At 38.9% G+C, this 26744-nt stretch overlaps 2 protein-coding genes across 7 annotated transcripts in view; one reads left to right on the forward strand and one right to left on the reverse strand.

Moving 5' to 3' along the window:
* The window catches only part of LOC108878928 (cyclin-dependent kinase-like 5), a 35016-nt gene extending 24476 nt beyond the window's left edge, over nt 1-10540 (reverse strand). For 2 of the 4 annotated variants that reach the window (XM_051077226.1, XM_051077225.1), the window contains exons 1-3: nt 10269-10540; nt 8038-8259; nt 6189-6223 (exon numbers count right to left, since the gene is read on the reverse strand). In XM_051077226.1, coding sequence (XP_050933183.1) covers nt 6189-6223; nt 8038-8101 — 99 coding nt within the window. In that variant the 5' untranslated portion in view covers nt 8102-8259; nt 10269-10540. The remainder of the gene's footprint in view (nt 1-6188; nt 6224-8037; nt 8260-10268) is intronic. The other 2 variants (XM_051077224.1, XM_018669974.2) reach the window with 2 other exon arrangements.
* Nucleotides 10541-13924: 3384 nt separating this feature from the next.
* Nucleotides 13925-26725, forward strand: LOC108878948 (Scm polycomb group protein like 2). 3 transcript variants are annotated; one of them, XM_018670019.2, is made up of 15 exons: nt 13925-14067; nt 15916-16038; nt 16521-16595; nt 17075-17145; nt 17645-17879; nt 18681-18769; nt 18874-19117; nt 22034-22299; nt 22408-22501; nt 22617-22820; nt 22931-23092; nt 23331-23459; nt 24534-24755; nt 24840-25003; nt 25124-26725. In XM_018670019.2, the coding sequence occupies exons 2-15, from the start codon at nt 16017-16019 to the stop codon at nt 25247-25249; spliced, it is 2103 nt and encodes a 700-aa protein (XP_018525535.1). In that variant the 5' UTR covers nt 13925-14067; nt 15916-16016; the 3' UTR covers nt 25250-26725. The 3 variants fall into 3 exon arrangements, with proteins under 3 accessions (XP_018525535.1, XP_018525537.1, XP_018525538.1); XM_018670021.2 differs by having other exon boundaries at nt 24843-25003; XM_018670022.2 differs by having other exon boundaries at nt 24537-24755.
* Nucleotides 26726-26744: the final 19 nt, after the last annotated feature.

The raw sequence follows: 26744 nt of genomic DNA on the forward strand, positions 1-26744 counted from the left end.
TCCTTCAGCATATCTTCATGTAGCAGTGATCACACTCTACTACAAAACATGGACGCTACTGGTGATATGAAGGGCAAAAAATGTTCTTTTATGACTTGTGACAGGACCGTCTGCAGTGATGACTTTTCTTCTCTGTGGTTAGATACTTTCTCAATGATGCAAACATACTTTAAAGACTGAACTTACACTTGTCTGACTTTGGCTCTTATCCAATCATAATGTAGCCTGAACTCCTCCACAGCTGGGGCCAGAGCTTTTCATAAGGAAGCTCAATTCTGTAAACCTCCTTTGATTAATGACAACATATAGTTACTTCAATGCTTGAGATCTTCCAAACTGAATCATATAAGAGCACGTTAATCTGAGGAGGCAGAGCCCTGATGCAGTCAATGTTTTACTCTCTGTAGACAGAGTGGCAGGGGAAAACCAGTTCATGGGATGATAAGCGCATTCAGGGTGCCGTTGTGCGTAGTGTGCATTCCTAAGAGGTGTTCAATGCTTAAATAAATACTCACCACAGCTATGTTTACCCTCTCCCCTCTACATTTCACATACTGCAGCATGCTAAAGAACCACCAATGGTCATGCACAAGCCTTATCCAGGATTTAGATTAGCTGCTAAGTTTCAACAATAACACAAAGTGTAAATCAAAAGGACCAAGAGTTGGAAGGGAGATTTTACAACAGCTAGTTTCTACCAGGGAAACTAGTGATAAACAACAAGTGTGTCACATGTGTGTTCAAGGGCAATGAAAGAAAAAGGAACTTCAGTTTACAATCTCAACTGAAAGTTTCTTTTTCAAGTAATTCTACAGTATAGTTTAAGTGGAATGAAGCAAAGACCCAAGCATTCATACGACAGGTTTCATGACATCAAAGTATTTGGTTAAAAAGAATTAAGATTTTTTTTCTGCTCAGCCCAGTCTCACAAAGCACATGAGCTCTGAAAAGATACAATACCCTCTTATATAAGTACAAATCTGTTCCCTTTAACTCTGTTGTATTACAACAACACATGAAGAACATGTTCAAACCTTCTATATGAAATGAATGTAAAACTGTTCTTTGCTGGGTCAACTGAGAACCCTACATGAGGAAGTCTGCTCTGTAATCTACACTGAGCAAACATGCTTTATAACATGTCATTGAACTCAGGGTCAAACTGGAGTGAGCAAAAAGGGAGATTTCCACTCTCAGTACTGATATCCCCAGTTTCGTCAACACAGTGAATTAACAGATGAAACCCCAGCACCAAAGATTACCAAGCTTAACACTCTGAAGAAAACAATACAAGCAGGATAAGCAACCAAAGAGAAAGGGTTCAGTATGATTCTATCAACATAGGTATGACAACATTTTTGATTTCATTATGGCCATAAAAGTAACAACTGAGGTTAAGTTACAAAACAAAGAAGCAAGATTACAAAGCGTTTCTTGAAATTGTCATTTTGAGCAACTAGTCAAGGTTCAATCCAAATCCAGCACAAATTTTTACCAAGTCTCCAGATAATTAGCAAAAGAAAATGCATATGAATGTGTGTTTTCATCCACTACCATGTATTAGGAGATGGGTGCATTGGGATAGACAGTTCAGTTCGTGGTGCTAATTCTCGAGTCAGGTGTCCTTAAACCACTACAGAAGAAGTCAGTGCAATGAAATGACATAATGAAAGAATACAATTTAAACTTAAAGTAGAGGAAAACTGTGTGGAAAACATGATGGGAGTATGGTATTCCTGTTTGTTTCATGTTTAAACTGAGGAAGGTTACAATCTCCTCATTGCTCCACACAGATCTGATATTAATATCTACCACTATATTTTGTCTCTTCAGTGACAGTGAAGTCACATGATTCATGAAATGATTTATTCACTAGGTCTGTTTCCATTGCACTTAGTCAAGTAAAAAGTTTCTGGTGATATTTTGACTCTTTTTCAATTTCTCTAATGTCCAGTCTAGTTTGCATTCGACACTTTCTGTAACTTTCCAAAAGTGACAGTCCGCCATTCACACCCACTTCCTGCAGCGATCGGCCTGGTGTGTGGGGGTGAGAAAGGAGCCAGTGCTGAACTTCTCTCTCTGGCTCTCTCTTTTCATCGTTGTGTCACTTTTTGTGTTTACAACCAAGTACAGCTATGATGTTCTTCCAGGGGAAACTGTGGGTGCCATTATCCCTTCTCCAAAGATTATCGTGTCTCCCTCTACTCTATGACGGCCAGTTTTCCACCAAGCCTTTGCGTCAACTGTGCTGTTGAGGAACTTGTACTTCAGCATATCTCAACCTTTACAAATTTATCATTTCTTCACTATTTTATCTCACATTTACAGTTCATACAGTCTCTTCAGGATTGAAGACATCATCTTTTTCTAGATATCAAAAACAGATATTCACAAATTCCATGTCATACTGTCTAAAAATCCATGTGTTTTTATTTAAGAGATCTGTTTTAGCTCAATCTCATTTTAGAAACAGCTGCACATGGACTTACTGAGGCTCCACAAGTATGATTAAGCCTCTTAATTAGCTTACAATAAATTAGCATAATTCATAGGGTTTTTATCAAGCATCAACAGACAAGACAAAAGACCTGGAGCGTCCTTGTGGCTCACTTGGCAAAAGGTAGATATGCAGATGCAGCATCCTTGAAACTGCTTGAATCTGGCATTCCCCTCATTTCCTGTCAACACACCACAATAAAACACTATATTCCCATTAGTGAGTGGTCCAAAAAATTAGAATTAGTGAATCCAAACATGTTCTGTTGGTGATCCATTTACATGGACTAGAAATTAATAAAGGATGAGCCAGAACTACAAGACAAAAGCTTCTCTGTGTCCCAGTGTGCTCAACCCTTTTGACATAACAGCATGTTGCTGTTTCAGTCTGGGTACCCTCTGTATCAAAAAGCTGCGGCAAAATTTGGTGAGATGACACAAGACTGAGGCAGGAGCATCAAAAAACATTAGTAAGATACCATAACACAAGCTCTTTGTTCCTACAGGTTACCAGGTAATAATGTGGAGCTGCTAATATTTTATACCAACTTGATGTTTACATTCAGTCTAAATTAAGTCAGCTTATAAAACAAAACAATTGAATTCATCATACAAGATGTCACTAGATATTTGGACCAGATCATATACAGTCTTCCTACCAGATTTATTAAACTCTGCCTTAATGAATTATATATGGCATAGTTCTGGCTAATAAATTTAATTCAACGATCATCCATAAATATATGTCAACAAACACATTTTGAGCATAAATCTTTATAAATGCCTTTCATTATCATTGCCAGGAAGCACAGCCTCATTCTCATCAAAGTCTTGTACTGGCAAAATCTTCTAATATAGCCACAACAATCAACATGCAGCCATTACACACAGTGATGTATACACGCTTCTTTCAACAATAACAGCCTATTTTCTAGGTCTAATCTATTGCCCCATTTGTGCGTTGTAACTTGGGTATCGATATATAAAGAGAGTAAGGCTTGCTAGAGGAATAATTGGACTAATAAATAAATCATACACATACACTTATCTTGCCTACAAGGTTACGTGGCTAAGACTGAAACCTCCAAATAATGTTACCAAAAACTCCTTCTTTATTGTACTACATTCTACATTATTCTCCTGCGTGTCACCTCTCTGTGCAACGATCAGCTCAGCTGAGTCTTAAGTCTGCGTTTGGACGTTAGAAAGAATTTGTGCGGGTACACACTATAATCCAGCAGCCACTTAAATAGATTCAGATTATTGTGTGGAAATTGGTGAATGCATACTTGTCTGTTTCCATCCTGTCTATATCTGGCCCCTGATCCTTCTTGGAACTAATTATTCCTGTTAAACACATGTATTGTATAAACCAAATTTGAGGGGCGTGTCTCTGGTGAAATAAGTACGTTCTCTAAGCACGAGCAGCTGCAACTCAGCAGCAGTCGTTACATACAAATGCAGCCATTTTCTCTGGCCAGTGCTCTTCCCTGCCCATAGTCACAGCACCATTAAACACTTGGTAAGCTTATGTGTGATTCGGCTTTGTAAGTGTCAGCGCATGTGTGCATCTGTGTGTGTGTGTGTGTGTGTGTGTGTATGAAGTGTGTTTGACTGTGTGTATGCACACATAATTATGCAGCATAGATCTGTGAGTTAGCCCTTGAAAAAACATGTCGGTTCATTCACACTATACAATACAATATTTTCCAGATGGCACTGGTCCATATTGATCTGCAGCCAGAGAATTTATAATCCTGTGCTTTCACACGTCACGCATTAAAGTTACCAACAGATATTCTATTGAAACTGTATGTATTACTGAATTTCCAACACACACAAGGCCCAGAGACTGTCAGAATTTAAATTATTCTGATAAATGTCAGTGAAAAAAAAAAAAAATAATAATGAAGTAATAATTTCCTCAAGGACTTTGAATACTACAATTATGGTGATGATTTTTGTAGGATTTTCGCACAAATAAACACAGCAAAGAGAGTGTTACAGACAAAGGACCAGCACCCATCTGTTGTGTGGACCTAACTGAGGTCTATTGATGTGAGTTCTATTGTATAAAATGGAGACATTGCCATTTGCAGCTGCCTAGGAATGGGATCAATCAGTCTGAATAATAAAGCCCAGTAATTATAGGCTGTGATTCCGGCTTACAGCAGGGCTTTCCTCTTTTTCCTCACTTTGAGCGTTGCCTCAACATCAGGTCTCTGCGTTGTTGTCTTTTACAAATCTCTCACTTAAGCTAACTTGCTGGCATTAGAAACCTGACTAATGGATACACTAAGTCAGGTCATTGCTGTAATAAACACTGTAATGAAGGCAGATGCAAAACAAGAGAAACATCAAGGGTTTTGATGAGGAAGGCTCAGAAAGTGTTTTGTCTGTTTCCAGCAGATCTCTGTAAGTAGGAGGTAGTTAGTCTCTCTTATTCATGCTGGATTGCTGTCAATTCCTGGCACAGCCTCTTCCTTAAATGGACTGAGATGACAAGATGATTACTGCAGTGTGGGTCGTCTGCTTCTCTCAGTCCTGCTGCTTTTTTTGTTTGTTTTGGTTTGGTTTCCTTAGTCTTAGGCTAAAAAATTTATTTCTTCAAGACAATCTAATGAAGCCAGTTTTACATGACTGGAAACAAATGAAGTGGTGAAGTGGAGGATTTTAGTTGACGAATTTGCTACAATTCAAAGCAGATCTTTCTCACTGATGAACCCAAGTAGAAACAAAAGGACTATGACCAATTATCCAGCAGTCCATAGGAGCCACTTAAGGCATCACATTAATTCTAAGACACAGAACCAGTGCAGTAAACTACAGTGGCGTGACCGGGTGAGTGACGACCATTTGCTTCAGACAAACCACCTTTAAAAAACACAGCATCTCATTCTGATGTTTCTTAACTTACAACATGCATAAACCTGATGTCTAATGTAGCCTTATCTTTTGTAAGATAAACAGACAGGACATTCCCGTCTCCATCCCTACATATATACATATTTGTAACTCTTAGAAAATCCCAAGAAAGACTCAGAGTTCCACAGCTGATTTTTGGATTTTCAGCCTTAAGCCCATTGGTTCTTATTGAAGAGTAAATCTTTAAAAACGGGTTACAAATAAAAGCTTTTTTAAATGTTAAATAATTTCACAAAACAGCTTCTGGGATTGTCGTTTTAAGCAAAAGGAGGAAAAAATGTATTTGGTTGGAGACTATTTTCAGCCACAGATTAATGCACATTTGGTGCTCTGGTGCGTATTTACAGCAGCAGGGCAGAGTGTATGGGATTTACTCAAAATAAACTACAGTGCCTGTGTTTGCTATGAAGAAGAAACAGGACACCAGTGCAACAGTGTGGCTCATTTATGTGTTTTTAATAGTTTTTGGACAATGGAGCTCTATGACACAGAGGAACAAGCCATATCAGATGTATAAACAGACAATATTTGTCAGTAGGACCAATTCACTGTTGGTTTTGGTCTTTTTCTGGGATTTGTTGACAAAAAAAAATATAGATTACACCACACTTATCCTTTGTAATATGATAATGAGGAAAACTCATTACGAAAAATCCATAATATAACAAGATAAGGACATGTAAAACAGCTGATGATTGGAATGGTTTGACAAGACCATTGAGTAACAAGAGGGTGAGGTGGTTATATTAAAATTTACAGGATCTTACCTTGTGTCGGCACTTCAAAACAACACCATAGGCACCTAAAAAAGAAGCAGAATGCATGATTAACTGAGATTTAAAACAGCTAATCTTTTCATGAATATTCAGAGTATTCATGTATTATGGGTGCTACTTTTGCCTTTCAAGTAGAGCTACTTCACTTAATAGTGGATCTTCATGAAATAATAAAAAAATGACAGCTCAAATTCAGTTTCAAAATGTCGATTTGTGATTAACACACCAGCATGGTCTATAATCATGAATAAACAAAGACTGGCTCGATTTAGAAAGTTTCTCAGTCTCACATGAGGTGATCAGGCCAATAATGCTAACAAGTGCTAACAAGTCTAGACCCTACTGGGCCCATTTCATTTCAGCATATTGCTACAGAGTAAAAAGGGTTTTAAATCTTCTTTTTAATGCTTCTAATATGTTCACATAAATTAAGGAAAAAACTTCCTCCTTTCTAAAAGGACAGGTGGCTCAGAAAGTAGGACACAAGTGTTGGCAAGCCACTGTAGATCTGATGTTATTGACCCTGGCAGTCACACACACACATCCCCTGAGGGTTCAAGAGGAATTCTTGGACTGAGCAGACATATGACACAGTGCTCAGCGCTCCTTCATAAGCACATCAGTGTTAAAAGAAGTCATCTACTCTCTTTAAGATGCTGCTTTGATATATTTACATTCTTTCTAACACAGTTTAGATAGCTGTAAGACCTAAAGTTGGTTTTGTATGGTTAAACACATGAACGAGAGATTGCATTACATTGCTTTACATTACTGCCAATGTTTTCTATACTGCCACGTTTATGGATTGGTTTTCTACATTACAGGTAGGCCCTGTTGCTGCTGATACTCAATGAGATGATCACAACAAGATTACTACAAGAACAAAAATAATTTGTAGATCCTGTGCTAAAAGATGCAAAACCATCACAATTACTCCTCTCATGTTTTTCCCCATTAGATAAGGAAGTCAAAATGGGCGCATTGGATTCTGTGTATTTTTTAATTGCTGGGGTGAGCCTACATGCACCACTCGGTCCTGAATCATTAACAGAATTGAGTGACCTCAAGATCACTGAGGAAAAATCTATGATGCTGGACCAAGTAGAGCGCACTGTGCCATGAGTGCAAAGGCAGAGCTGGACTGAGAAACTTCCACAACTTTAGAGTTTAATGTGGCACTAAAACTGCTGACTTCCTTCCAGACAGACTTATCTTCGGACAGGCACTCAGCTTTCAAAATCCAGCTCAAAGTTTCCCTGTGTCTTCTAGGGACACATTATACTCACATTATAAAATTTCTAGGATGTGGGAGTAAGGGTGCAAAAACTGGGACAAGTGGGTGGCCTCACCTCAGGGCTTCTGCCACTTTATATCAACCAAGTGGCTCAAGGAAAAAAGAGAAGCCATTGAACTATCAAATCACCCTGTCCCATTGACATTTGCAACAATAAAGCTGAATCCCAAAAACCACCTCTTCATTTCTACTATAACAATACAAGAGTATGAATCCAGGTCACAGCATCTACTTTCAGTTTTTTTTAACATTAAAATTCGTCCTAATGAATAAATATAAAAAAATCTCCTTGACCTTATTGGGTTTGCTCAGTCATGAACAACAGATCAGGCTTTTAAGAGCCTTGTTCCACAGGCAAATTGGATAAAAACTATCAAATGATTGCTCACTGAAAAGCCCTACAACAAATTTGTGTACACACACATCAAAAGCTGTAGCTAGACTGGACTAATAGTCGCTGCTACAGATGTATCTACAAAATACAAACAAACAAAATATGTTGTTATACTTCACAGTGTTACATTGTAAGTAAATGAGCACTCTCACCTTCACCCACAATCCCAAGGACTTCAAATTTATTCATTACATCACCAATGTCAGGGATCTTCATGAAGTCAAAAGGTAGATTGCGTGAGGTGCATGAAGCTCAGGCGGAGGGGGCCCGGCTACAGGATGGCATGAGCCGGCCAGCTGTTGGCTCCCAAGGGGTGTACGCTGGCTATGAGCCATTATATTTGCCACATGCCTTCAGCAGTGGCTCACTTTGACCTGCAAAATAACATTGCACCAAATTAAAATATATACAGTGTAATCCTCACTTACCTTTAAAAGTGCATTAGTTAATTACCAATTTGTTGTGAAATGGATTTGTAATGTGTCATCTTAATTGTTTTGTTTTTTTGAATTCCTCAAGAAAGCTCAAAAAACAGTTTTTAAAGAGCTGGGTAGCTGCACTTCAGTGGCACAGATCTGCTCTTTAGCTCTTTGAGTTAACAACAGCAGTTTAGCATTGCGCATCTATTAAGTTGACAATGGAAGGACTAAAAATGAATGGTTAAAAGCAGTGCAGCTGATGTCGAGACATCCTGACTTTTGGTCTCTCTAACGAGTCAAGCTTCAAAACACTGGCTCCCAAAATGCAGTTCAATAGTTTAGACTAGCCTGCCTCTTAAATGTATCTTTCAAACTCCATGCCCTCAGTTTAAAACACACAAATATTTGAAATCTCAAGCATAATTGAAGGTAACCATGATGACATCATCAAGGTTGTATTTTCAAACTTTAAAAAAATCCCTCCTGAGCCACAGAATACATTCTGACTCTTACACCTATTGAGTAAACTGACCTCAATGTGTAAAATCAGTGAGGTTACCCTTTGACATAAAGTAGACCAACAGTTAGATGTACTATCCCATGCCTTAAACATACATAGTTTACTATACCTTCTGAAAATAATTTCTCTCTCCTTTTTCAAAGAGTGAAACAGATCCACACAAGCTCTTAATGTGATCAAAGCATCTCCTCTGATATCCACACACTCTTTATTCTTATTGAATCAGATAACACTCCAGATACCACTTTCTCCATTTCATCTTCTCCTTGCTGGAAAGCTCAAGGACTTGCGTAGCCTACTCACACCAGTCTCCTACGGTGCTGTGGGCACAGGAGCTGCTCATCAGTATGCAAAACCTTGGCACCAAAATAAACTCTGTCTCCCAGAACGTTAAACATCACTGTGTGGTCTGTTACTCCCTTATCTTACTCAGCTGCACACCGTCAACACAGGTATACTGATAGGTTTGCTGTGGGCAAACTTGAGGAGGACGATACCAGACTAAACTCGAACACTGATGGCTTCAGAGAAAATGTTTTGCCTTTTTAAGCCTGAGTGTGTTAACATGCTTCCCTCTCCTCTTCATCTCACAACCTGCATGCAGTCCCATACCGCCCATTGTTTCCCTGGGCAGATTTTAGCCAACTACTCTCCCAGGCTTGGACCTAGAAGGCTAATATGATCAGGAATGCACTGGTCATTGCTGTGGATCATATATTTTGTCTCTATCAACAGAATGACTCATGCGTGGTAATGGACTGAGTCTGTGGAATTCAAAACACAGGACCTTTAAACCTCCTCATATGATCAGTGCGCTATTATCTATGCCTGAATTGGGTTTATTATCACCTCAATTTGACATAATGATAGGAATTTTGCAAACACAGGGGATGCAGCTTACAGCGTCACTGCCATTTGAGATAAACTGACTACACAGTTTTAGGAACACAAATTAAGAGCAGCAACATAATTTACATTTATTGTCAAATATTGCATTATGCTCGAAAGATGTCCTGTTGCTTCATGTTACAGTTCTCTCACATCCTAAACAGCAGCAAAACACACATACCAGGGTGAAATGTAGCTGTGAAATCACTGTTTTTAACAGGGACTGTAGCTCGCCTCTACTGTACGTTCAAGTGTGTGTGTGTGTGTGTGTGTGTGTGTGTGTGTGTGTGTGCGCGCGCGCGCGCGCGCGCGTGTAGCTACGGCTGCCCACAGAATGAATGTAGCTCCCCAATTTTCAATGCAAAACAGCAATAAATCCAACAAGTCAAACATATGGCTACACTCAAGCCAACTTAGTACACATTGCCCCACATTCACAGCTTTCTAGCCTGGACTCTGGTCAGATGCGTTGTAATAAAGCTGGGTTAGTTGTGTTTCCTTGGTGCTCTGCCTGATTCCCAAAACATACAAAACCGCAAATTAGCTGAAAACAAACCTCAAGCTTGGTAACGCTGTCTTTCTCATGAGCTCGTGCTGAAGATATTCACCTTATGCCTTGAGCTGACAATTCTTATCTATAACGTGATAAAATAAACTACTCACTCAGTCAGTGTTTGGTAAAAAATGATGGAACGGGGCCCATATATCCACCCACCAACGAAGATATTTTCATTGCAGCAGGCAGCTACAGTAACTAGATCGTGCGGTTGACAAGCTGAGAGCAGATCACCAGGCAACAGTTCGAGTGGCGTGAAAGCGACCAATGAGAGCGGTTAAAAGGCTTGTTTATTCGAACGCCCCTTTGCATCTGACCAATCAGAGAGCAGAACTGCTACAAGGGGGAGAAAACTGCGGTCTGAGGGTGTTTCGTATGAGGTAGGATATTATTGTTCTAATTTCTCAATTACATAATTCACAGGATCACACCCCGCTTTCAGTAAGATAACATTATGTACATCTGGCAATAAAAACCGTGCTTTATAAGAATGTTACAGAGAAATAAAATGCATTATCAATGAGCAGATATTCAAAACAGGGCTATTTTAGTGAAAGACAAGTTCCTTGCCCAAGGGTGGCCTGTATTCACTCTGTTAAGGTTGTTGTGTAAAAACATTATGGTATAGTGTTATGACATTTTCTTACTCCTCTTTAGAGGAACCATTGTAATTTTGCTCTCTCTCCCTCCCTCCCTCCCTCTCTCTCTCTCTCTCTCTCTCTCTTCTCTGAGGTAAACGTGCAATGAAAGAAGATATTTAGAGCTTAAAGTGGCCCTTGACAACAACAAAGATCATCCAATAAACGGATAATTTCACACATTATAAACTTACAGACAGACATGCACAAATTCATTTTACTCAGTTAATGAATTTGAATTTATTTGCCAAGTGATTACACAGCTTGGAAAAACGATCAGAAATAATTCTGATTTATTTTTGTTTGTTTGTTCAGTAGGACTTTGCATGCATACAAATCAGACTACATCAAATGTATTCTGTTCTAAATGTATAACTTATACACTGTATAGCCAGGTGACACTTATCATATCTTTTGCACATTATTATGGCATAGAAAATGAGAAGTTGTGCACATGCCTCGTGGATTAATTCAAAAAGAAATCTGCTAATGGGACTCTGTGTATGTCTTTGTCCATGACCCCTCACTCCATTCAGACCAAATCTGAGCTATTGACATTCAAAACACTTTATAGGAGCTATACAACTTTTTCCATGTGTGTGCTACCTGTGAAACAATGCTGCCCCCCACAGGATGAACCTAAAACTGATGCAAACACCTGTATTTAACAAGTACAGATGTTATTAAGAGTTGCATTAAGATACATCATGCTTCAGATATAGGGGCATGGAGTAAGATTTCTTCAGATATCTATGAAAATTAAAGAGATAACTATTCCAGAGTAGTTTTGCAGCCTTAACAATTATTAAGATTTTGATTTCCACACAAGGGGCACCTGACAAGGTAATACTTTCATAATGTTTCACCCTATGTGCAAAAGATAAACAGTAAGGAAGGCTTGTTATCTGTCATAAAATTATATTTTCACTACATGATTATGGAGCCCAAAAGAATTCCCATAATGACATCATTGTAATATATAAAGAAAAAATAATGATGATAATGAAAGAACAATTACACTTAAAGGATAGTGTAAAAGCAACCAGATGAAATAATAAACAAACTGATAATCAATATGTATGTTTTTAAATATAATGGTTAACATCAATACTAGTGTATCACAACACTAACAGAATAGAAGAAAATAGGTTAGAGAGGTCACAGCAATTTGGTTATATGCCACAGGCTGGTATTAAAAACCCAGTGACTCAAATATGTGCTCTGCATTTCAACGATTCAGTTTTGGAAATTTGTCATAGCTTTTTTTTTTTTTTTTTTTTGCCTTAATCATGATGTAAAAAAATGATGACAAATTACTTCTTGATTTTTTTCTCAATTTTATTTTGAGAGTAAATGACAACTATTTATATAAGAGAGACTGTATACTGTATATATACTGTATATAAGCTTGTGGTGCACCTATGACAGCTATACATGCTACGTAGTCAGTATTTGCTATGTTTAGTATATTACCAAATATATATCATATTATCACTTTCTACATCATTAAACCTATCATCTGTAATACACATATAATTGTGTGACTTCAGCTGTGAAAGCAGAGCTACTGTACAACAACTGGCTGTACATTTCCTGTAACCTTATGGAGAGGGAACAATGGAAAATGCAGAGCCAGTGAAAATGAACAATCACAACCTCAGCAGTGGTGTAGGAGGCATTCACATTTGTTATTTAAGCAGAAGTAGCAATGTTACTAATTAAAAAGATACTCTATAAAAAGAACCCTGTAAAAGAACTTACAAGTAAAAGTATTTTGTTTAAAAGGTCACTTTAGAAGTTTATTACGTCAGATATAATACTTGAGTGAATGCACATATGTTATATTCCATCACTGATTCCCAGCCACTGCTGAAAATTTTGTAATACAGACAGTTATGCAGCTTTTCCTCAGTCTGGGTGGAGACATCAAAGAGAGCTACCAACCAAAAGTGCAAAAGTAGTTATTGTAAAATAAAACACATATATTAGCACACAGTTTTTCTTTGTCATAGTCCCAAGCCCTTACTTAGTATATATTTTACTGCTTTAGGCATCCCTGGGAGTTTTTGTAGCCTACGTGATGAAACCTGTTTGAATATTGGGAGTGACAACGTGCGTTCACTGACTTAACAGGAAAATTGTGGGTGGGGGAAAACACAAGAGTTTGAAACTAGCATGGGACAATGATTCCGCATCATGTTCTGTTATTTGGTTACTGTGATGACGCACTACTCCCTATTTCTGTTAAGAATAGGCTGAAACTTTTACTTTTACACTTCATAGAGGCTTCATAGAAATTGACTGTGTTTTTATTTAGATTGTGCTTTCATTCTTTTGTTGTTGTTTATTTTTTTTATTCTAATTTGCCATTATATTTTTGATGCTCTTACTCTGAATTACATAAATATTCTAATCAGCTTTGGTATTTAATTTTCTAATAGCCCTTTTATTACCTATATTATTCTATTTTCTTATTCTAATATGTTTAATCATATTAACTAGGTTTTTTGTTACTAGTTCTTGTTTACTAATTCTCCATTTAGTAAAAACAGCTAGTCTGTTTGCTTATTTACTTTAATTAAAACAATTCTAGTACTCTGGTATTGTACACTGATGTATTGGGTTATATAATTCAGTCCTGTGGTATTCTCCCTCATATTAACCTCTTACAACAGTAGCCTTTGTCTTAAATTGTTAATTCAAGAGGCTGTAAGAGGTCAGCGTTTCAGCGACTTTATTTCAGTTCAGTTTTCATGTTTTTTCTGACATTCACTGACAATTTCTGATCAGTTTTGAACCACAGTAGGGGATGCAATAGAAAGACCTTGTAAAGAAGAGAAAAAGTGAAGATGGATAACTAGTGTTACTTTCTGGAATCCCAAACTACACGTAAAGTAGTCCCAAACGCTGATTGGATAAAATGAGTAAACCTCTGCTTGATTGGCTGGAAGTGTGAGTAGCACAAGAGTTTATTGGCCTACTGAACTACACCTACTGACTCAAGCCCATGTCGCTGGTCGCTGCTCTGCATGTCTTTGCTCACCGTACAACACTATCTTTGGCATAAATTACATGCGTGTAAGCATACACTACATTCGTGAAAAAATGGCAGCTGGCGAATAGAGAAAAGTGGATCTTCACTCGAAAAACAGACGGCACTTGTAAGTTTCTTCCTTCTAGTAAATAATGAGAGTTTCGTAAGAATGATGGTTGAAGGTAAACGACCCTGGTTTTGTATAATTCTCCTTGGTAATATGGAAGAAACTGCTCTCAGAGGGTTAACGTTAACGCTAAGGTTAGCCAACCTAGTTATTAGCCAGCAGCGGTAGCTAGCAAATCAAGTAGTCCCAGTTGTCAACATTGGGCCCCGGCTATAACCTGGAAACGTATAGTGTTAATGTTACACATCAGATACGGCGTCCGAAAGCAAAGATGCAATGTTTAAAAGAGAAATAGTAGCTGGTTTTAGCGTAATGTTCTATATGAAGTATATTTTACCCTACGTTACCTCGATATTTAGCTAGCTAGCTGTTACCAACCAAGTTAACATTAAAAGGTTGATACAAACCAGCCCGCTAAAGGTTAACGCTGATAGGTAAGGTTTGAGTTGGAAAAAAAATATCGAAAAGTGTTCAAATATTTGTCTCTGGATGTAAGGCAACACTTTTACCTTGTTACATCGTTATATGTAGTAGGTAACAGTCAAGTATGTAAGTGTAACGTTAGCGTTAATTTGGCTCACAGTACGACAGTGTTAGCTTCATTATAATAACGTTAGATATCCAACATGGCTTATTTCACCGTCAGCGTCCATGAGTTAGCCTATGTTTTTACTGTTAAAGGTGTTTTTAGCTGGTAACACGCTGTCCCGGTTTCTTCGTGTTACTACCAAGAGTACAGCTGTTTTGTTTTCTTGTTATCTAGCTCACTACTTCGCAAGTGTCTTTATCATGAAGTCCGTAGGTGAGCCATTAGCATGTTGCTGAAATCTGGAAATAAGTAGGGAATGTACGCGAAGTTCAAAACAGTGTCATATGGACTGCCCCAGTACACACCACAGGCCTGTTGTTACAGTGTTGAACCCCATGAAAAAAACCCACCCCGTTACAGCCTTCCTGTCTCCGTGGGAGTGTCCGTTACTGGAATATTAAACTACTGTGTATGAAAGTTCTGATTTTTTTTCTTTGCTAACAGCTTCATCACATAACTTACCTTCAGGTTTCAAGTGGCTCCCTGCTGCAGATTATTTTAAGAAATTACAAGTACCAACTGTATTGTTATTAGAAAACATATGATAGTATTTTTTTTGTTGTCCACAACCGCAGTTGGACAAACTAGTTCTGAAATCAGAATCAGAATCAGAAAACCTTTTGCAACAGAATTAGTTGTGACCCTCAAATGATGTATTTAAAATATAAACATAAAACACAAGACACACTTTCAATGATAGTTTAAAAAGTCATTTATAAACATAGAACTATTCAAATGCCTAGTTGATGATAAGATTAGCAGGATACTAATTGGTCATTTAAGTTGTTAATCAAACCAAAAGGCCAAACATTGTAAATGATGAAATAAGCAAGTTACTGATGTCAACTTGAGCTCTGGGAAATTGTTATGAGTGTTTGATAGTGTAAATAATCATTAGCTGTAGCCCTAGTGAGCCCTAGTAAGTATGTGGATTGTACATTCACACGTTGGTTCCAAACATGAAGTATGAAAATGGTAGATTGAATATTTACTATTTAAGAAGGCAACCAGCATGGTTCCCTGCATTTTTCTTCAGCTATATTCAAATACAAACACTTTTGATTTTTTAACATTTCCTCAAATGTCATCTGCATTGATTGTTTAAGTCCTTGTATTTTGTATTGTCAGGCTAAAGAACAACATTGTAATTTTGAGTGTATCTCGTATGAATGAACAAATGAATCTTAAAATAATTGTTTTGTTGTATGTTTTTGTGTGCAGCATTCCAAGTGAAATATTTTTACCTTTTATATATTTAGGACAAAACTACACAGGGACAGAGGTATACTGGGTCAACGTCCTGCACGTTGATTTTCATCATAGAAGTGTCACCATTGGTCGCTATCGCAGAAGTGTCACCATGGGTAAAACTCCGCTAAAAGGCAAGGAGTTCTCTTTTGATCATTACATTCTCATACAGTCTTGGGTTAGGGTTAAGCACAATTAGAGAGAGCACCTGTGTGGCTATACATGTGAAGAGGGCACAACATACAGCTTCATTTGTGTCATTATGATGCATTGAAAAGTTTAATGAAGGCACTTTGCTAATTAGATATTGTTTGTGTCATCAGCTGTGATGTCTCCAGGTTTCAGTATAGTACTTCATAGATTGTTGTCTGATATCAACTCTGAGAAATTCATACGTATCACCAGTGATCAGACTCTTATTTATAAAAAGTGCATGAGCACGTGAGTTTGATATCACAATGTAATTGTAATGTTTTGCATGTGAAAATCGTAAGATAGTTTTCAAAAAAGGGTCTTTGTCCTATCTAAAGTGATAAAATGTAATTTGAGAATGTAATATATGTTGTATTTTCATGCATTTATAAAATGTAATATTTATAATTTGTATAACTTTTAGATCAAAAAGATGGCAAAAAAGAGAAGCCAGGAAGAACAGTTCTACCAACAGGTACAACCCCTGCAACAACTAAAGGTGAACTTTTTATTTGGTATTTTTGTGACAGTGTTTCCTTTGATTTGTGAGTCCTGTTCCCTTACGTTACTTTGGTTAAACACAAGAAGAGCTGTTTTAGTTTGCATTATTAAAACAACCCCACAGTTGTTTATTGGTACTGTTATATTACATGCCATTGTTGTTGAGAGTGCAATTTTGCTACCTTTTCAAGGTCTTGATATGCAATACTACCATTGACTTGACAGCAGATTTTCAAGTAGATTTTCAGTATTTTATTAAAACTAATGTTTTACTGATATCATAAAATCTATCACCTGGCTGATACTAGTGGAACAGAGAGAGGCTTTGGAGTGACCAGGGCTTTTTATACTTTAAAATGTAACCTCACAATTCATTGACAAGTAACAGGTGATACTGTGGCATTCTGCTCAGGTGTGTTAACTCGATTTTATGTAATCAAGTCAAAAACAATCATCAATTAACTTTTTTCTCTTTAGATGCTTTCAACTGGGAGGAATATCTAAGAGAAACATCATCTATACCTGCTCCACCAAGCTGTTTTCGTCAGGTATGTCCCTCTTGAATGAATTTGAGACATAAAACAGTCTATCTTTTTTTTTTTTTTCTTTTGGAAGGTCTGCATTGCATATCTGTTGTCAAAACTGAATTGGGATGCCTTGTCATAACTGTTAGAATAATTAGCAAATCAGAGAAGCTTTATGTTGGCATTGCATTTAAAGCAGTAAAAGTACTGCTCTTACAGTTGTAACATTAGCTTTATTAATTTTTGCTGGTAGTGATTTACCAACTGAATTTGCCTCATCACTCTAAAGCTCTCTATTTATAACTTTATAATCAGCACCCTCCCAAAAGTGGACAACCACTCAAATACAGGCTCATACTGCCCTTGTTCTACCAAAAATGTGCCATAGCACATATTTTGCAGTTAGGTGACATAATTTAAATCAGTCTGGAGCAGCAGGTTGATTTAAATAATGGTTTTCTTGTAGTGTATTTGTGCAGTGCTAACAATGGCATGTAACATGGCTTTGTCCTATTGCCTGCAGGCTAGAGTCCCACCCTCCAATGACTTCAAAGTGGGAATGAAGCTTGAAGCCCATGACCCACGCAATTCCACTTCAGTTTGTATTGCCACAGTGATGGGTTTAACTGGGGTTCGTCTGCGTCTCCGTCTGGATGGAAGTGACAACAGCAATGACTTCTGGAGACTTGTAGACTCTTCTGATATCCAGCCCATTGGCACCTGTGAGAAGAATGGAGACATGCTGCAGCCGCCACTAGGTAAGAAAGTCAGGGGAGGTGGGATGGAAACACATTTTGGTGTCACTTCTAATAAAGGCAAATCGTCAGATTTCACTGCTAGGATGTTCTCAACAATACAGAACTAATGGACTACCATGCCAAATTATTTATTAAAAGGAAGACTTGTTCCATTACTTAGCACTTAGAACCACCATGTTTAGAATTATATAAAGTTCAGCAACAAAGTAAAATGAGGGGTGGCAGACTGATGACATTCAACTAAAACAAGTGTTAGACCATACTATTGAAAATGCTGCTTAGTGTCTCGTGGTGGAGGAAGGAAATTTCCCCAGAGGTATTGAAAGCCATTATTATAATAAATATTATTTTGATTCTTTGAGAGAACCTGAAGGTCACAGGAAATTGGCAGAAATGATTTTTTTTCACATTCCTCTAAAATCTGGAATAATCAGAACAGCAAAATAATATTTACACACGAAGAGAAGTGTGTAAATGTACACAGGCAGTTAAAATAGCCGTCAATTTTTGCAACCACACAGCAAATTACAGCTGTGCTTAATGAATGTCTCACATCTGCAATTAATTCTCCTCAACTTGGATAGAGTAAACAGCAATAAAAAATAAAATAATTAAAAAAAGCTTAATAGTCCAGTGAAGAAAAAGGCCACACATAAGTTTCTAGGCCATTCAAATGCAATGGGCACTTTATGCCACCCGCAATGCAGAGAAATCACATGGTGTGTTAAAACCAGTAAATTTTGTCTTCTGAATTTGTTAATCTCACCTTTGTCCTTAATTTTACTAAATTCTCTCCTCCAGGATTTCGGATGAATGCATCGTCATGGCCCATGTTTCTGTTGAGAACCTTAAATGGAGCAGAGATGGCACCAGCAACAGCCTTTAAAAAGGTGCATATTGCTTCAAAAGGCCTCTAAAAACATTGTAATACAGACAGTATAACATTGTGTGTATTTAAAAGTTATTGTAATGAGGATATCTTACTAATTTCCAGGAACCTCCAAGGCCCCCCCAGAACAGCTTTAAGCCAGGCATGAAACTGGAAGCTGTGGATAAGAAGAACCCATACCTCATCTGCCCTGCCACCATTGGGGAAGTTAAGGGTGATGAGGTCTTCATCATGTTTGATGGGTGGCGGGGTGCCTTTGATTACTGGTGCAAGTATGACTCCCGGGACATCTTCCCTGTGGGCTGGTGCACCCTCACCAAGCACAGCCTCCAGCCACCAGGCAACAGTGGTAAGTGTTACCCTGTAGGTGGCAGCACAAGTCTGCATATACATTGAGGTTTGACACAGATACTATTGTTTGTAATCAGTGCTTCCCTCACACTCATTTAGTGAGACCAACCCCCACCCCCAAACAATAGGGGGTTGGGGGTGTGTATGTATAAATATATATATATATATATATATATGTGTGTGTGTGTGTGTGTGTGTGTGTGTGTGTGTGTGTGTACACACACACATATATATATATATATATATACACACACACACACACACACACACACAGGCACTAAAAAAGGCATGAATTCATGCTCTTGATCTTCATGTGATCTAACACATATTTGTAAAGTTCTTAATGGTAATGTTTTTGTGTTTAAATACAGATTTTCAATGAGTGGTGTGGTGTTTGTGGTTTCAAAGGTTGTGCAGAGGTTTGTGGAGACTGCAGCTGGGTTGGTGGTTTTTGTATAGTAGTTGTTCAAAAGAAAAAGGTACAAAGTATTAGGGAAACTGTGTGTATCAAGTGTAATGTCATGTATTGAACATGGTCTTTTTGATAAACTGCAGCAATATTTGGAAAAGGAGAGTCGTGAGCAGTCAGCCAACAGTTGTAGGAGACATACTGTGTGTTGCCTGTGAAACTCTGCAGATAAACAGTCCTGTTGATGTGTGATTGTGCGTCACTGTGTTTGGGTGGGCGGGATGTAACATGCAGAATTACAAGAGGGAGGGGAGGGATGTAGGAAAGAGGATTTATGGTCCTCACATCATACCTGTTTACATGGAAAAAAATGTTTACATAAAAACTGCTCAGCTCAGGCTCTGACATTTGCTCAGTCTTCATGTCTGTGTAAAAGATTCTGGATGGAGAGGATAAGATTATCAAAACTAAAAAAAACCCACAGAACTTATGACACACAGCTGCTGCTACACAACTACTTTCTTCTTCTTTTTAAATGTACTTTAACCTGCTCATGTGTGAGCTCTAAAAGGTTGGGAGGGGATATGAAAACCTTGCATATACCCACTCCCTAGCACCCGTTTCTCTCTACTCCTCCCCCATGTAATGCTGATCAGTCTGTGTACTCCGGCTCCTCCGTCAGTGTGGGCTTTGTTTTGAGCTTATGCTGCATTTTGGAGAAAGATTTATTATTTGGCACCCTGCAGTATGTGTGGGAATTGTTAGGGAATCCTGAATACATACAGAAACAGAAAAATATTTACTAGCTGAGTAAATAGGCTGATGCATTGTGTGGGTATTTTTTGTTTCAGCATGGTGAGTTCCACTTTTACTCTGTTTGTGTTCTTGGCAAAGCTTTGCAGGGTGAACCAGCATTCACTATACATATACTGGTAATGAGAAAAGGCTGATGTGGTAGTAGTTAAGTATCTTGTACTTGACTTTGTGCTTGGATTCTGTGCATTCAAAAGTAAGACATGTATGTAGTTTTAATATTTATTTTCTGTAGGTGTGTACAGTCTTTACCTTTGGAATCACATTCATTTACACCAAGGACTGCGTGTTGTTCAAAAATTTTCGATACCAATACCTTGACTTCGATACCAGTTCCTGAACGATACTTTTTCAGTTCTAACAAAGAAAATTACATTACATATTATGGTACAAATCTTGAGTTTTATTTTTCAGTTTTGGCATTTTTTCACTCAAAGCATTTTTCTAACATAAAAAATATACAACAAATCATTTTTAGTGCAAAAGAACAAGTGACAAGTCAGTGTCTAATGCTCACTGCTGCAGACTAAGGACCTTTAAATCTTCTTGCAGTTGAACACAGAGCAACTTTCTGCTCTTAAATTGATTCTGTGCACATTTAAATGCTTCATCAAATTGGTCGTGTTGCTGGCCTTAGCAAAGATGTCCTTTTTGCAAATATTGCATCGCACACTACTGGCATCAGTCTTGCTAAAATGGACACACATTTGACCACGGTCGCATTTTTTTAACCGCTTCAACACACACACACTGTGGTTCACAACACAGATACATGTGAACCTCATCTGTGGGCGTAAACACATAAGTATTTTTCCTGCATGCCTCTACCGCATGTAACATTGCAGCCAATCACCAGCAGCATTATCAGGTCTTGATCATGTGATTAACTCCTTGGTATCGAAACTTGGCACCGAAAAACAAGGCATCTTTCGACACTGGGTAATATTGAAGAGCTTTGGTCAGTGCCATAAAAGAACCAAAGTTCGGTACCCAGCCCTATTTACACCACTAAATGCTCTGTATAAAAAGAGGAAAATAATTAATATTCTTTCACTTATTCACTTGTCCATCTGTGAGCCTCTACTTTGTCCAGAACATGTTAATCAGCTAGGAGAAAAATGCACTGTAGGTCTGTTGTAATTCTGTACATGACAACATCATTAATCCTCTCAACAGTTAAATGCATCATCATAAAGAATGTAAAATAAAAATTACTGGAGCTGTATGACAGAAATTGGAGCTCTTCCCCTGCCATTTCCAGTAATGAGATGCCCCTGTCCAAACCCAGATTGGCACCAAGCAGTCTCTTTGCTTTGACTTTCATCTCACCCAGCAGCAGTAGCTGCAGCAGCAGCACTGTGTTGGTCACTGGGTCAAGAGAAAATGACACCCAGTTTGTCTCCCTAATTAGCCAGAAGAGATTCTACAGTGATGGATCAAGTTGCAAACCATTATTTTCTCCCCTTTGACAGATAGAGCACATGTCTGTATAGTCGATCCAAAGACACTTAAATCTATGGAACCAAAAGCTTGCTGGACACTCCACCATTACTGTGTTTTTCCTGTTTTTCATATCCATGGCTGCGTTTTTCCTTTTGGCAAAGGCACCCTTAAACATTTTAGCATAATAAAAATGTCACATTCAGTATGATGTACATATTTTCATTTTCTTTACTTATGCTGTCATTACAGTTACCCTTCCAAAGACCCTGCAGACTCTCCCTGCATCACCCTCCAAACCCAGCAGGCGTTCCATGCAGTCTCCCTACAGACTCCCCAACCCTCTGCCCCCTCTGCCTGTCAGGAAGGGGGTGCGAGGCCGAAGGCCCAAGAGCGAGACCATAGCTCTACTCAAAGCTGTGGCTGAAGCAGCCGCTGCCCAAAATGGCACTGTACCTGAAACCACACAGCTAGTACCCCGGCCCCACAAAAAGAGAGGACCCAAACCTGGAAGCAAGGTGACACCCTGCTGAACAAACTCGAACTCTGATATAGAATATTGCATGAATTCTTCTTCCACTTTCCTTATGTTGAAGTGTGTCTGCAAATATACTTGTGTATTTCAGAGAAAGTCCAAGATTCTCCAGGGTCAGACACAGCTGCCCAGCATCCAGGTTCCACAGGAAAGCCCTCCCAGTCTCAACTCTGTGGTTTCAACAGGTGAGGATAAATGACTGTTTGCTCCCCATGATCAGCTATCACATGGTCTGCTCTGAACTGAAGACATCATCTTAGTATCTCATGTGCTGAATGTGTTCTTTGTGTGTTGTCTCAGTGTGTGTGTATGTGAATAAGCATGGGAACTGTGGTCCCCACCTGGACAGGAAGCAGATGCAGCATCTGCCAGACCACTTTGGTCCGGGGCCAGTAAATGCTGTGCTTCAGCAGGTGGTCCAGTCGTGTATAGACTGTGCATACCAGCCTAAAGTCCTGCTCAGCGCTCTGCAGACTCATTCAGGAGGAGGAGAGGTTGTCAGAGGTAGAAAAACTCACACACACAAGTTAGCAGAAGTTGGCTATACAGGTAGCCAAGCCATTTTTGTGACAGATGATTGACGGAGCACAAACACGTGTTGTTCTTCATCCCAGTGAGGACAGATGTTGGAGTTCGTGTGGTCAAGCTACCCTCAGCTTCCAGCGCTTCCTTTGTGCTGCGGTTCCTGGAGACTATGTGTCGTCACCTGCAGTGTGACAACCTATTCAGCAGCCAACCGTTTAGCCACTACACAGCTTATGACAGGAACAAGTCAGGTAATGACCATACACTCAGTTGTGCTATTTCCAAAAAAAAAAAAAAACTATAAACATTTTTTCAGGACTTTGTTTGTTTCATACAGAATTTTGTAGGAAAGTGATCATAGAGAACATATTTTCACCCACTAGCTAATTTGTCTTGGTAATATATCTGTTGATCCTGTAGTATCTATGGACACACAGTAATCATTGACCACATGTCAAAAATGAGTTCTTCCTTGTTCGTATGTTCTAGTGAAAGAAGAGGCGTTGGATGCTCCTTCTCTGGCTCGGGGTAGTAAACGCAGTCTCTCTGGAGTCTCTCCATCATATGCAGCCCCTCTGTCTCCTAAACATCTACGGACTGAGGCTCACCCTTCAGAAGGTACAGCTCAGTTTGCAGATGTTTTCATATTTGTAATGTTTTTATATTAGAACACAATTCAACAAAACAACATAAAGTCTACAGCAATATATTCAGCCTTTGTTTAGCCACTGTTTTTTCATCTTCTCACCCAACCCTAGTGAGCCTCAGGGCTTAGTCCTCAGTACATTTTTAAAAAGCTTCTTCCAAACAAAGCAGAGGGTTGTTCATCTGATATAAAAAGCAGAATCTAGAGCAGATCTTGCCAAAAAGTGGCATAAAGCATAAAAATATTCTAACACTGTGGCACAGTGTTATTGAGGGATATTTTTGGTACATCTCATTTTTGGTGTTTTATTCAAGTCAAGAATACCTCCAGAAGTTGTTTTTATTTATGAAAATATTAAAATAACTGCAGCCTAGTTTTAATGAGTAATGCTGAAACCTTAATACATGTGTTGCCTTAGTTATTGTAATGTGCTGCTCAGTTAAGCCAGGACAGCAGTACTGCAAAGCTGGGACCATCTGAACATTAAAATACTCATTCTGTATAAAGGAGTTTGGAGGAGTCCCTTAACTGAATGATCGAGCATCATGTTCGCTGTCATCTGAAATCAACCTCTTTACTCTGTTCTCATTGGCTGCAGCCTCATTTGTTCATCTCCAAAAGCTCTTCTGGTAGTCGAGCATTTCCCCCACACACTTCCTACCTTTAGATTTTTGTTCCTGCATCATGTCTTTAATGTCATTTTATTTACCTCAAACACTTTGGCTGACCAAAAGGTGTGTTGTGTAATAAACCTGATTATTTTATCCTAACACACTGCAGTGTTTATCCAGTGTGTGTAAACAATTAGCTTAGCTGCTTGCACAGTGTTATTGTCAGCATTGGCACTGCAAGAAGTGGTGATACTGTAATGAGTTGCGTATGCTGCTGGGTCAATTCCCCTAACTGCTGTATTAGTAATAAGCAGGGATGATATTCAGATAATGTTTATTTGTTTTGTGTGTGATTACATACTCAGTGATTGTCTCAGATTCTAACAGCATTTACAGAATGATATTTGAATGTGACGTGTGTTTTCCTCCCTCCAGCAGAGACTCTGCCCCACGAGGAGAATGGCCTAATAAAGGAGCAGCGCTACATGGACTCAGCCTCCAACTCCATGACCCCGCGCCCTCAGACAGTTCGGAGTTCCTCAGAGTACCACTCTCAGGCCAGCAGCCTCTACCATCCTGGCAACGGCACACCCATGCGCCGCCTCTCCTCCAACCCAGCAGAGCATGGTTCTTCACAGCCTCTCAGACGAGTTGAAGGTGCAGTAGTGATCAGTGGAGGTACATGTGGATAAATGCTCACTTCTGCCCATTGTGCTCAACATGTCTGCTTTTCTTTGGCAGCAGCCAGCTCCACCACAGGCCCTGAGGCTCTGGTGTCTGAGCGGGAGAGTCAGCAGCTGCCCAGTAAAAACCCCTCCTCCTGGTCCATCGAAGAGGTGATGCAGTTTGTAAGGGATGCTGACCCCACAGCATTAGCTCCACATGCCGAACTATTCAGAAAACACGTGAGTTAAGTCATAAGCACAAGTTGTTTTTTTTGTACATTATTAGTGTTGGCTACTGTAGATCATTTGTCTCTCTGCATGTTTTCTGAATATAATGAGCCCCACTCTTTGTTTCCACAGGAAATTGATGGGAAAGCCCTGATGCTGCTCCGGAGCGACATGATCATGAAGTACATGGGTCTAAAGCTGGGGCCTGCACTGAAGTTATGTCACCACATAGAGAGGCTGAAACAAGGCAAACTGTAACGAGAGCCAGGGTAGCATTGTCCCTGCCAGAGCCATGGGCAATAAGCCCCGAAAAGAGCCGGCGCTTGGACACTGACTCATGGGGCACGCAAGGGACTACATGTTACTCCAGACTCCACCTCAAGAGACTGAATACATGTTACAGCTTCACCCAGGCTTCCAGAGTGGAGAAAAGTGTGCCGTGCAGTGCTGACACATTACCTCATCCCCTCATCAGTGAACAAAAAGCTGTTCAAATCTAACAGACACCACTGACTTAATGAAATCCCAAAGGAAAATAATCCCTGTAGTGTTTACATTGCATAGCACATGTGCTCACGTGGACACTTTTTTTTTACGGATATAAAATCTTTCGATCCTGGTTTTGGATCCCCCAAAGATGGAGAATGTTTCTTCTTATATAATGTTTTTATTCTTGTCGAATTTCCAGTTAATAAGGAAGGGTTGATATACTGAAAAAGAATCCATCAGATGTTCTTCCCCAAGAGAATTTGGATGCTCTCTGGTCTCTGCTGTTGTATAGCTGTTCTCACTCTTCACACGTATGCCTAAAGTATGGGTTTATCTGCCTGCCCGAGGAATGCTAATGTCAGTGCATTCCACTCACACAGTGCTCGACAGACGTTTTCTTTTGCTCTGCCGTTGTCAGCATCATGGTAGGAATCATGTTGTATTCTGGCATTTTTTATTTGAACTTCACCTTCCTCGATCGTCCAGGAGGATCGTCACCTGCTGTGCACTATGATTTATTACTGTGTCTTAGTGGGTCCTACGTTGCCTCCTACTGGTCTCCACGCAGTTCTTCAAAACATCAACATGTTTGTATCTCAAGTTCTGATGAATTAGTGGACGAATTGTTAAGGAAGTGCAAATATGACATTTCTAAGGGCTTTCTATGTTAAGTTCTGATGTAATATTTTTATCAGTCATAATCATTGAAGCTCATCGGTCGGCCTGCGACCTCAGTGTTGTCACTTTTGACCGTTACAATCACTGTTAGTAATGAAAACAGATGTGTACAGTTTTATGGGTTTAACCATGAATATCAGCGACAGAATGTACATTTTGTAGAAACTTAATATTTTAAGGAAATCATATACATAAGTTAGAAATGTGAAGATAAAGGGGTGGGGTGGGGTGAATATTTCACAGTGGATTCCATTCTGCTTTTTAATACCGCAGCGCTTTTAGTTGAGATACTCCCAGTACTAGACTCTGCCTTGCTTTACCTATGACATTTCTCAGGTTTCTGTGGTCTTTGTTAGTACAAGCTTTTGTAGCACTGTTTATAATGTACTTAACAGAAATTTCCTGTTCCTCCATTTAAAGACTTGTGCCATATGATATTCAACACAGGATCGAAGTGCTGTTGATTTCCTTCTCTTGCATTTTCTTCTTTAAAGTACTTGAAAAATATGTGTTGCAAAAAGTCACTTGTCCATTATGTCACACCAGATAAACAATATGTGTTTATGATATTGTGTATTTTCCTTTT

Source organism: Lates calcarifer, linkage group LG17 (genome assembly GCF_001640805.2).
Source record: "Lates calcarifer isolate ASB-BC8 linkage group LG17, TLL_Latcal_v3, whole genome shotgun sequence".
In the NCBI taxonomy this organism is placed as follows: Eukaryota; Metazoa; Chordata; class Actinopteri; family Centropomidae; genus Lates; species Lates calcarifer.